This window comes from Coturnix japonica, chromosome 1 (assembly GCF_001577835.2).
Source record: "Coturnix japonica isolate 7356 chromosome 1, Coturnix japonica 2.1, whole genome shotgun sequence".
NCBI classification, from domain to species: domain Eukaryota; kingdom Metazoa; phylum Chordata; class Aves; order Galliformes; family Phasianidae; genus Coturnix; species Coturnix japonica.
In genome coordinates, this window is record NC_029516.1 from 118,335,299 (window position 1) to 118,346,583 (window position 11,285).

General features: G+C 45.9%; 1 protein-coding gene across 4 annotated transcripts in view; it reads right to left on the bottom strand.

Annotated features, from left to right (window-relative positions):
* Nucleotides 1-10,845, bottom strand: part of GABRA5 (gamma-aminobutyric acid type A receptor subunit alpha5) — a 54,525-nt gene extending 43,680 nt beyond the window's left edge. The window contains exons 1-5 of one of the 4 annotated variants that reach the window (XM_032441572.1): nt 10,750-10,845; nt 9,473-9,628; nt 2,018-2,139; nt 461-528; nt 127-347 (exon numbers count right to left, since the gene is read on the bottom strand). In XM_032441572.1, coding sequence (XP_032297463.1) covers nt 127-347; nt 461-528; nt 2,018-2,139; nt 9,473-9,558 — 497 coding nt within the window. In that variant the 5' untranslated portion in view covers nt 9,559-9,628; nt 10,750-10,845. The other 3 variants (XM_032441568.1, XM_032441571.1, XM_015851054.2) reach the window with 3 other exon arrangements.
* Nucleotides 10,846-11,285: the final 440 nt, after the last annotated feature.

Genomic DNA, 11,285 nt, shown 5'->3' on the forward strand with positions numbered 1-11,285 from the left:
ATATAAATATGTGCAAATGACTGGTTGCATGACTCTGCTGTGTGTGGGGCAAGTGCCATGCTCCCCTCCTGAATTTGCAGATCTAGATGGGAAACTGCATAAGAATAAATGAATCCAGGGTATTACCTCATTGTGTACAGCAGAGTGCCATCATCCTCGAGGCGCAGAAGCTTGTTGGGTGTTGTCATGTTATGAGCAACAGACTTCTTCCCATTGTGGAAAAAAGTATCTGGAGTCCAGATTTTGCTGGCCAGCAGGTTGTTGAGAGGGAGACGCTGCATAGGTCCTTTGAATCGAAGCCTTTCATCCTTCCAGCTTTGTCGGAAAAATACATCTATGGTGTATTCCTTGCACAAAGAAACAGGCAGGTTACCATAGGGTCAGAGCAGCAGCGATGATTCTGAAAATGACTTGAGCCCAGTGAACACAAGTGAATTGGAAGCCATGTGCCTGTACTTACCATCTCTGTGTCTGACACAGGGCCAAAACTGGTAACATAGATGTCTGTTTTCACCTGAGTTATTCTCTCTGCAACAAATATAGACTCTGAGTCAGTAATTGCTTTAAGATGTAGTTCGTGCTTCTGATGCATTTCTCTTTTAACAACTTCTGAATCATTCCAAAATCCCCAAAAGCTTGAAATTAAGAAAATGTTTAAGGAGACATTTCATCCCTGATCAAATGCAAAAATCAACCATTGAGAATCCAGGCTCGTTTCCTATGACCACTAGAAAGAAAAATGGCCCTTCAAGGTTACAGTTCCCCTGACTTCACTTTCAACACCCACCACAAAGTATGTATGCCTTGGAAAGGCCTGTTTGCCTCCACTTACCAGGCTGATTTGCTTGGTGGCAGACATCTGTACCACCATTACTCAAAGTTAGGTTAAATTAGTTCTACTGCTAAGATTCTCGAGACTCAAGGCTAAAGCCCAGAGGAGTGCCTTGAGGCCAAGACACATAGAGGCTGACCTAGAGCCTTAGAGGTTTAGAGAAAAGCCTAAACTAAAGGCCAAAAGGCCTATAACTCACAGGGCTGACAATGGAATCTTTAGACTCTGAGGCCAACCATGCTGGTAGAGGAATGCCAAGAGACAGCCTAAGAGTCCTCAAGACAGAAGCCCAAAGGGAAACCTAGAGGACTACAAGCAAAGCTTCCTAGAAATTTCAGAAGTTCGTTACATAAGACTGGAGCACTGAGCCCTATTTTCAAGCATCTCTGTGTAAAGTGAGAGGAAAAGGAGTGAAAGGAATGAAAGCAATGTGTTGGTCTCATAAGAGGAAGGGGTGGGGGTAGTCGGATTAAAAAAGGGCCAGGAAGAAACATAACAGATGGTTTACACATGAGTAGAAAATGAGAGAAATCTGGAGGAAAGAGAGCTGAGGGAGGGCTCAACAGGGTTAGGATGGCAAGTAACTACTCACATGTTACAGCTTTAAAATAGCTGCTGTAGAGGTTATTGAAATGATGTATCAATAGAGCTTTGTTGTAGCTGTCTAAATACAGGTGGTTTAGGGTTCTGTTTTTAACAGAGATTCTTGTTACTAGCATAATTTTATACATGCTGGCCAGCTAGGGAACCCGGCAGCAACCTGAAAGCACCCTGTCTTGCTCACCTTAAAAGAGAGAGAAAAGAAACCCAAACTATATTCAGTCATGGAAAACATGCAACACACACGGTCTCCTCATTCAACTTAAATGACTCACATGACCAAAAGAAAAAGGCTTAAGTTACCCCTGGACAGAGCCCTGCTTGCCAGAAGACAAGTCTACTTTCTGGGTCCTGTTTGATTAATGAAACCTATCCCTCTTGTCGAGGCTCTGCTGATAGCAGGTGTCCTGCACAGAGACATAGTTTTGTGGGCAATACTGTTAGTATGGGGACAACTGACTAGATGATCTAAGAGGTCTTTTCCAACTCAGTGATTTCATGATTCTGTGACTCTGTGGGAGGGAGGCAGGGGGTCACTGACCACCATCTGTACATTCACTGGCCGCAGCCACCCAGCTCTACTACCTCCTAGTCCTGGGCGCAGCCGGTTGTCGTAGCCATCCAGCAGGCCATCCAAGATCCTGGTGAAGATGGTAATGTTATCATTGGTGTCCTCTTTTCCTGGTGCTGTCGGCGTTTGAGATAAGCTGTTTCATGCAAAAGAAAAGAGACTCATCAAAAGCTGTTAGTGTCAAGGGGCGTCACATCCTGACAAGAGCCTGCCCTCTCCCCTCTCATTTCACCTGTTCCTTGTATTTTCCTGAAAGGAATACTGCAAAACCAAAACCAAAGTTCCTCATTCCTCATCTCTCCTCTGCATTAATTAGTTTCCCTCCTTGTAGTATGCAAACAACAACAGCACGTAGTGGGCTTCATTCCATAAGGTTTCGGCCAGGTTTGTTTTCTTCTGCTTTTGATCTGTACTCTTCATTTCCATGAGTTATGGAAAGAAGTATTTCAGATATTTACCTTCAAGCCAGAAAAATATTACCATGTTTAATTCAAAACTTGTCTGCTCAGGTGCCCATGGCTCACACTCGACTGATACCTACGTCCCACCTTATGCACCCTGTCAAGGCACAGAGATCACTTACGCTCAGTCTGAACTGAATGTGACCAAGTGACCCAGAGATTACAGAATAAATAAAATCTGTGTTTATTTACTATTAGTTGGCAGGGAAATAAATCTATAATTAAACAGGGACTCTCAAAGCACTCATCTGAATACGCTGCCTTGCAGAACATTTGTAAAATATGCATTATACTTACCTAGCAAAACAGGATTTAGAAGGAAAATAAAGGACTTCAACCTGGTTTTCCCTCTACAAGGCTTACACTAACAGGACTTTGCTGACACCCACACAAGTCACCCTTGGTGCAGACTGTTCGGGGACACAAGGTCTGGTGCATGCTGGTGGTCACAGAGATCCTCCCAGTCAAACCCAGTTGTGCATATGTCCCTCACTACATCTTGTGTGCTTCCACTGAAAAAAGAAAGGATTGCAAAGCCTCTTTGCAAAGGGGACCAAGGAGCTAATATGATTCCTAAAAACACCAAACCATGAGGAAACACCTGATCAGAAGTGATTCTCATAGCACGGGGGATGTTGGCACTGAAGTAATGCCTTTAAGTTGCACCAGGGGAAGTTCAGGCTGGCTATAAAGGAGAAATTTCTTCTCAGAAGGAGCAATGATGCAGTGGCACAGGCTGCCCTGGGAGGTGGTTCGGTCACTGTCCCTGGAGATGTTCAAGAATCATGTGGATGTGGCACTGAGGGACGTGGTCAGTGGGCATGGTGGGGGTGGGCTGATAGTTGGAGTAAATGATTTAAACGGTCTTTCCCAACTTCAATGATTCTGTGATTAAAGAGACATTAGACATCCTGGCTGGTATGCCAAACCATTCAAGTCAAATACTATACTGTTTGCCAATCACAGTCGAATGAGCTCACTACTGAATAAAGGTGTTACAAGCGGCAGCCTAACAAAAAATGACCAGAGGTGAAATTTGCACAGATTCTTCCTAATCAGATATTATAATCAATGCTTTGATAAAAGCACGATTTAAAACTTCTGTCATTTCTTTTTAGCCTTTTTTTTTCATGAGAAAGAGACATGCATCATGCTGTCTGCCTGTTCCACCACATCAATGTAGGAATCCATTCCCACTTTCCAATGCATGTGACAAAGAGGCAGAGAGATCAACCTTCATTTCATTCCCACAAGTTTCATGAGAAGCAGTGACTAGACATGGGGAGAGAGATCTAAATTAGTGCCTCATTAAGTAAAAATGTGAGGTCAGCAGCCATCTATTCCCTCTGGCTTGCTGACTGGGCCAGTCAGCACGTATGTAGCTCAAAAACAGCCTCAGCAAAACCAGCCCACCTCCTCTCTGCTAATTAAGAGATGCGGAAGAGATTTGCAGGCAATTAGGAAAGATACGGGGAGAAATGGACTGCAGAGGTAAAAGACAGGTGGTGCAATGGGCGATAGGAACAAGGGATAGAAAATACGGAGCTGGGATTATTGTAAAGGTACAGTGCCAGGGACGCAGCATACAAAGCTTCAGTAGTTTCTCTGCTCTTGAAAAAGCTTGTTATTTTTAGTGCTCATGTCTGAATTCAATGCCAGTTGAGCTCAGAGAGAAGATTTCCACTGAACTATTCTTGTGGGAATGGGACAAAATACAACTAGCTCTCAGAGCCTCTCTTATAATACAAGTAATTGATGGTGCTTCATTCTGTTTCAGCTATAGACATTTCATCATAACAGTATACACACCCTAAATACTGAAATACGCGAACAGTTTTGGATAGTTCACGAGAAAAGCTAATTAATAGATAAAAAAAGCTGGGGAAGTGACTAGGATGAAGACTCATAAAAAGTCAGCACTTCATCTGCAAAACAGCAATCCAATTTAGATTTGGCAGATCACTTTACCCAAAAAAGATGGCATCTGATGCTGAATTTCAGAGAAATGTCAGTATTGTGTGAAGTTCCTTCTGTAGATGGATTACTGTTTGCCATTAATGCAAATGCTGCTTTTTAGTTCACAGAAAATTTAGAATTTTGTTTGCATTCCTGAGATTGCTGGTGAAATAGCAATTCCCATTCTGGAGTAAATGCTGAGGTTGCCTTTTATAACAAAAGAGCTTTAAGAATGTACTGGACAAGTTACATGCATTGTTGCATATTAGATACTATAGCTCTATGAATAGCAAGAACGCAGGTGATATTTTAAACCAATTATTTCCACGTGCATAAAGACTGGGTTTTACTAAAAAAAAAAAAATAAATTGGTAGCTATGCACATTATCTTCTTGTTGTGACCAAAAAAATGTTTTTAAGAGGATATTTTCAGTTACGGAGCAAAAATAAACCTAGGAAAGAACCTTAGAAGATGCTAAGAAAATTCAAAGATAATTAAATTTAAAGCTCATTATTGAACATAAACTAAACCAACCAGGAATACTTCTCATTACACTTATTTAATATTGCAGTTTCAGGGTGACTGAAAAAATCAAACACTCTGGAAAGAGCCATCAGAGTAAAATCCAATAGCTCTCTAAAAATGCTCAGCTACCTCTTCTGATGAGTTCACTGCTTACCATTTTAATCATTGTCTTTTTTGCCATCTAGTCAAAATCGTGTCATGTTCTATTCATAGTTTTGGTGTAATAAGAGGAAAACAGATGACATTATTATCCCAAAACATTATTTTTTAAGTGAGAGAAATAACTCCCTTTTTTAAGTGAGAGAAATAACTTTTTAAGTGAGAGAAATAACTGAGGAGTGTTTTGTGATTGAGAGCTGCATTTTTTCTCTCTAAGGATAAAGTTTCCAAGAACTTGCTTCAATAGGATTAGGAATTATAACAGGCCTCAAGACAAATCAACAGCTGGTGTAGAAGATGGTGGAGAATGCATTTGCACACTTCTGGATGCTGTCATCTGGCCAGATATCAAAGGAAACAGATTCATTTCTCTAAGCGAGCATCTCACCATCCCTTTGTTACCGATTCTTGAGATCTGAAAATGCCGATATTGCTTTGTGAATTTGTGCACCGAAAACTGAATTCTTCCACAAAAGATCAGAATATGGGAGAGGGATGGCCGAAAAGAATGAAGCTTCAATGGTCCTTAGAAATCCTTTAAGAATAATGTCATTCTTTTATTCACCAAGAGCTGTACTTCACAGCCTTCTAAGTACAAGCCTTCTGTGAGCACTGTGATGAAAGCCTGTTTCCCACAGGGTAACATCTTATCACCCTCTCCCCCCTTGCACCTTAACATCCATTTCAGCACCCCAGAGCCATACTGCACCTCCCAACACCCCCTGTGCTTCCAGGCTGCCAAAATGGAGGCTCACAGGGAGCTTTCTGCTGGGCAGAAGGGTGAACATCCACTTGCCTCCCCTCAGCATTTCTAGCAAGCCCGTTTTTTCCATTTGTTGAATGAGGCTGTTATCTGGAGCCACCGAAGAAAGAAAAAACTGGATATCTAACATAAATGGATGAGCACGACTATGTACGTGTATGATAATTTACAGAAAATTAGTCTTAAAAAGATGAGAAAGAGCTCCCTAGCATCTGTGACTACTCAGCAAGGCACAACCCAGCAGAACTAGCTGCTGAGTGCTGCAGAGACCAACATGAAATAAATGCCACGGGCTGAAGGGGAGGTTTGTTTAGCCTAAATAGCAGGATTATGTTCTCAGTGATAAGGGCAATGAGCTAGTGGGAAAGTATGCGAAACCACCAAGCTGCCGCAGCGAGAGTCTCACCATGAGCAGAGACGTGTTGCGTTGGCTACAGTTACGTTTAATTGCAATCTTCTGCTTCCCGTGTTTCTACAATTGCAAATATTATTAGCAGATGGTAGCTAATCTGTGGTTACACCAACAACATCCGTCCCTGCTGGTTCAGTTCTCGGACAGATTCCTGAAACTGCATGACAAAATGCGAGCGTGCACAGGGAGTGTGTGCTGTCAGCATGTCAAGAAGGGTGTCCATGAGCAGCCTGGGGCTGGCAACAAAAAGCCAGTGTGCAGCAGGGAGGACCAGCACACGGCCAGGCATGTGGGACATCTCCCAGCTCATCCGCAGCAGTCACCCATCCTGACAGCCCACACAGGGCAGGGTGCTCAGCAGTGCCACTGCACCCCTCTGCCAGGACAGGATCCTACCCATGGGGTGGGTGCTCAATCCAAGGTTCTCTGCCTCACCACAATAATCTAGCAGAGACTTAAATCCAAGCTATTATGTTTTTCCTCTGACCTGATGACAGGAGAGCACCCACCTCCTGCTTGCTATTGGCAGCATGGTGCTGTAGACCTCGAAGACATGAAACACAACTGAATTCAATGCAACCCTTCGTGTCAAACAGATGAAAGAAATCAGACTCTCGTCTCATCTGTAAATAGCCATCACAGTTATATTTCATTTCTAATAACTCAAATTACTGTCTGAGTGCTATATGCTTTAACTTTTGGTTAGCCCTTCAGTGGTCAGGCAGTGGAACTTGCTGAACTTTGTAGATCCTTTCCATCTGAGCTATTCTATTATGTTCTATTCTAGTCTTGTCTACTCTATTCCAAATATGTACCTTCAAGAGAACTGTCTTGAAACACTTCAGTAACATGTCTTAGCTCCTTAGAGCATTATGAAACTCAAGGCTGAAGTCACAAAAGCTTGAAAAAGCCTCAACCTGTGCTGGACTCATTACGCAGTGTGGGGTCATAAAACTGTTAGGCAACAAGAATGGGAGGGGGGGTCATATACTCTTCACCTTTAATCTACACCTTGGAAGTTCGATTCAGTGACACTTTTCTTTGTAAAACTTCTATAACAGAGCCTACAGCCCTTCTTTCTCTACAGCCTACTGATGGGGATAGCACTCAATAGTCATTCCACATTTATGTTAACCGTTAATCACAGACTTTTGCTGAGATTTCTGAAGTAGCCTAGGAGACTGAGATACATAATTCCTATTTATTTTGCCAGGCATTGTACATCAGAATCCCCAAAGGTGGCTTTGACTATGTCAGCAAACACTGTATTTATGATTTAATATAATCATGGAATGACTACGGAGAACCATAGACAAATCTCTGCCCTCATCTGTAATGCCCTACTGTATATTGTGCCTAATTTGTGGCCATTTGACCAATCACTTTTGTTTAGCACACTGCTAAAAGCACTGAAATGTAGCAGGGCAATTCAAATGTGGATGAAGCTAATAAAAAATAATCTGATAGTAACAGAAAGTATCATCAGTATTAGATTCTGGATCGTAGCAGTTAATAAAGCAGCCTACATGCAAATTGTACCACTCTGTCCTGAAGAGTCGGTCCCAAAGCACTTAGCAAATTACACTCTAAAACTGCTTCTGCCTCCGAAACAAGCGCTGGAGCATCCTCTGTCTTTTGAGCAGGGTCAGAATTCAGCCCTAAGGCAGCATATGAGTGGCGCAGTGAATTGGAGCTGCTTATCTCTGCAGGCCCTAACTAAAATTACGAGATAAGAAATTGGGGGGTGGGAGGGCAGTTACGTGATGATCTCATTTTAGTGCACAGCAGCTTTTGGATAACTCACAAAAACAAGTGTCCTACATTTCCCTAGCTGTCCTTCTCTGGCAGGCTATGGGCCGCAAGGATACCTATTTGAGGCTGGGATTCAGTGTTTACCTGGGAGCTGAAAGGGAGAGTTAGGCCCTCTGTTCTGCAGTACTGCGTATCTGTTCTTCTCTTAGAGGAGTAATGCAGTTACAAAGTAGACAAACCCCGCTCCAAAAAGGTCTTGCCAAACTACTGCAGTTGAAACCTTCTGATGGGATGAAGGACTGTCAGGAAGGGTTACAACCCACAGGATTTTCTCAGTGTAACAATACTTTGGTAAATCCCTGCCATGCCAAGACAAGGGACAATCAACCCCACACCATCTCCATTTCTACTAGAAAGCCCAGTGGGAGTTTTGCCCTAGGCTGCAATGAAAGCAGGCTCCAGCTTTTTCAAGATGCCCACAGTGGACTGCAGCTCTTTGCCCCCCCTGCGGTGTGCAGGTCTGCAGCTGCTCAGACACGGCCCTGTGCTCACTGTGGGACTGCACAAGGCACACAGTGAAGAGAGGGCTCAGTCCTGTTTACAATACGGACAGACATCTTTCAAAGTTTGGTCCTTCTTCCAGTTCCAATCTGGAAAAGAACATTTTAATTGAAACCAGAAGCTGATTTGCATCTCCATTTTGTACCTTCTTCTAGCAAGGCACTGATGGGCATGCTTGTGAATCAGCACGCGGGGAGGATTCATTTCTTTCTTCTAGTGAAATCATAAATAATTGTTCTCCTCCATGAAAAAAAAAAAAAAAAAAAAAAAAAAAAGAACAGAACCAACCTACGTTTCCAGGGCACTTGCTAAATGCTGCTCAGTGGCACATCCCGATTTTGAGAAGTCCATAGCATCTCTAGGTTTAGGGGAAATTGATAGCTAGGGGGTTTCTGCTTTTCTGCTTATTGAAGAACAGTCGTAGGAGGATTTCACAATATGGTTTTCTGAATGTCACCGTCAAGACAGCATCCACAGCAAAAATCAGGAAACGGAATTCCTTGTTGCATGCTTCTGAGAAATGCAATTTCTGGTTATCCCAGCACCTCCACTGTCCCTCCGAGCCGTCCCAGTGCTGTTCACTGAGGAGTCTGCCCCAGCTGAGAGCACACCCTGTACCCTGCTGTGCTGGGCCCTGCTCAGATCACTCAGGCCCTGGTCCAAGCTCCCCACTTCCCCCCCAAACCCTCCTACAGAAGCAGTATGAGATGCCAAGGTGGAGCAGGAAAGCAACCCACCCCCCTTCTCCCAACACCGCTACATTCAGATCAAACGCAAAGCTTGCTTGTTTTGTTCTGCCTCTCCACACCGCATGGAGCCAGAGCTTTTCATTTCCTTCCAAAAGCCACAGCAAAAACCCAAAAGTAATTGGCAACTTACCCGAAGCGGCCGGCTAAACTCATGGAGACGCAGAAGAGGAAGAAGTTTTTGATCATGATAAAGCCAGAGACCGTTCCATTGTCCATTCCAGAGGAGATGCGTAACGCAGGTGGTTGCTTGGGGAGGAGGTACAGCTGCTCACTTTGCTCTCACAGGCTGCAACAATGCAAAAAGGAACAATTATCACAGGTCGGAGCAGCAGGACAGCCGGGCTCAGCCAACACCGTGTCTTCTGCTCCCCGTGTATTCTCACAAACTTATGGAGGCTTATGTAAACATCAGCTGTTTATGTAAAATTCTATACTGGCAAGGACACGCGTTACCTTCTGCTGACAGCAAACTGCAAAACAGGGAAAATTCTTGGTGGCCCACTTTTCCTTTCCATTCGTTCGTCACCGAAAGGCATAGTCACCATTTTCCATGTGCCGCTTCCGACCCTTTCCCCATCTCGACAACTTCCCCACGTCTGCAAACCCGGGGCTGTGTGCAGCCTCCGCATCCCTGTGCTCCGTCGCAATCTTTTCCCATTAACTACCCGGCTTCCCTTTCCAAAATCCCAGTGAAAATGCCAAGAAACACCTACTGCTTCTTGGAATCCACGCTGCTGATGCACGGCTTCGCAAAAAGAAGGGGGGGCGTCGCTCGCTCTCAGTGGGGGTGGGGGGCAGGGGGTTTGGGTCAAAAGCCTGACCTTCCTCAATAACCCGCCTTGGAAAGCAGGGAACCTCAGCTTATCACCTCGAAGCTGCTCCAAGGCTGCTGCTTTCCTCCGTACCTGGCCTCTAGACCCCAGGACACACCAGTGGCTCTCACCCAATCGTGCGGTCTTGCATATACGTGTCGAAGAAAGGCCGTTTTCCTCTGTGCCTTATTATTAAATAAAAATAAATAAATAAATAAATTTTTTAAAAAGGGGCAAAAATAAAAACCAAACCCAAAGAACTCCCCCCCCCTACACGACCACATGTCACTACCGCCACTAAAAGGCCGCCGAGGAGGGGAGCCGAGTATCATTGCCTCCCCCTCCCCATATCATAACCCCGCTCCCCAACTTGCTCCTCCGGCCCGAACGCACAGCCGCCCCCGCACCGCTGCCCCGCTCCATCCTCTCCGCACCGCACCGGTGTCCGGGGATGCCGCTCCCCGCAGCCGCTCATCCTCGACCCTCCCGCACCTTCCCGCACCCTGCGCCCCTTCCCCGCGTCCCCAAAGTTTGCGGCCGCCATGTGCGGGGTCCACCCTCCTCCCCCTGTCCGGACTCGTGTCCCGCCGCTTACCGGCGGAGGTCGAGGTCGAGGGGGTGGCGTCGGCCCGAAAGTTGCGGCTCGGAGCGGGGAGCGGCGCCGCTGCCTCTCCCGCCGCTGCCAGGCGCGGCCCCGCCGCAGCGCCGCTCGCGCACCGCCCCCGCTCGCAGCCCGGCTGCGGGAGCGCGGTGGGTGCGCGGGGCGCGCTCGGCCCCGAGGGGTCTCGGCTCGGTTCGGTCCGGAGCTACGGGGGGTGAAGGCGTGGGATGGGCGGGACTCCTCGTCCGCCCGCGCACACCTGGATGCGGGAGTATGGGCGTGTGGATGGGTATACGCGCCGTGTGTGTATTCATCTTCTGTAGGCTGTGCACCTGGGCTGTGCCGTTCTAGGCCTGTTGATAGCATCGGTGGTACGGCACACTTGGTTTCGGGATGCGCGCGGGGACGTGGTGGTGGATGTACGGGGCGAGGAGGGGTTCACTGCTCCAGCACTTTGTGCAGGGGGCACTGCAGCAAGTGCGGCGCTACGAATGTGTGTGGTGTGGGTAGGAGGTGTGCTTTGGGTTATC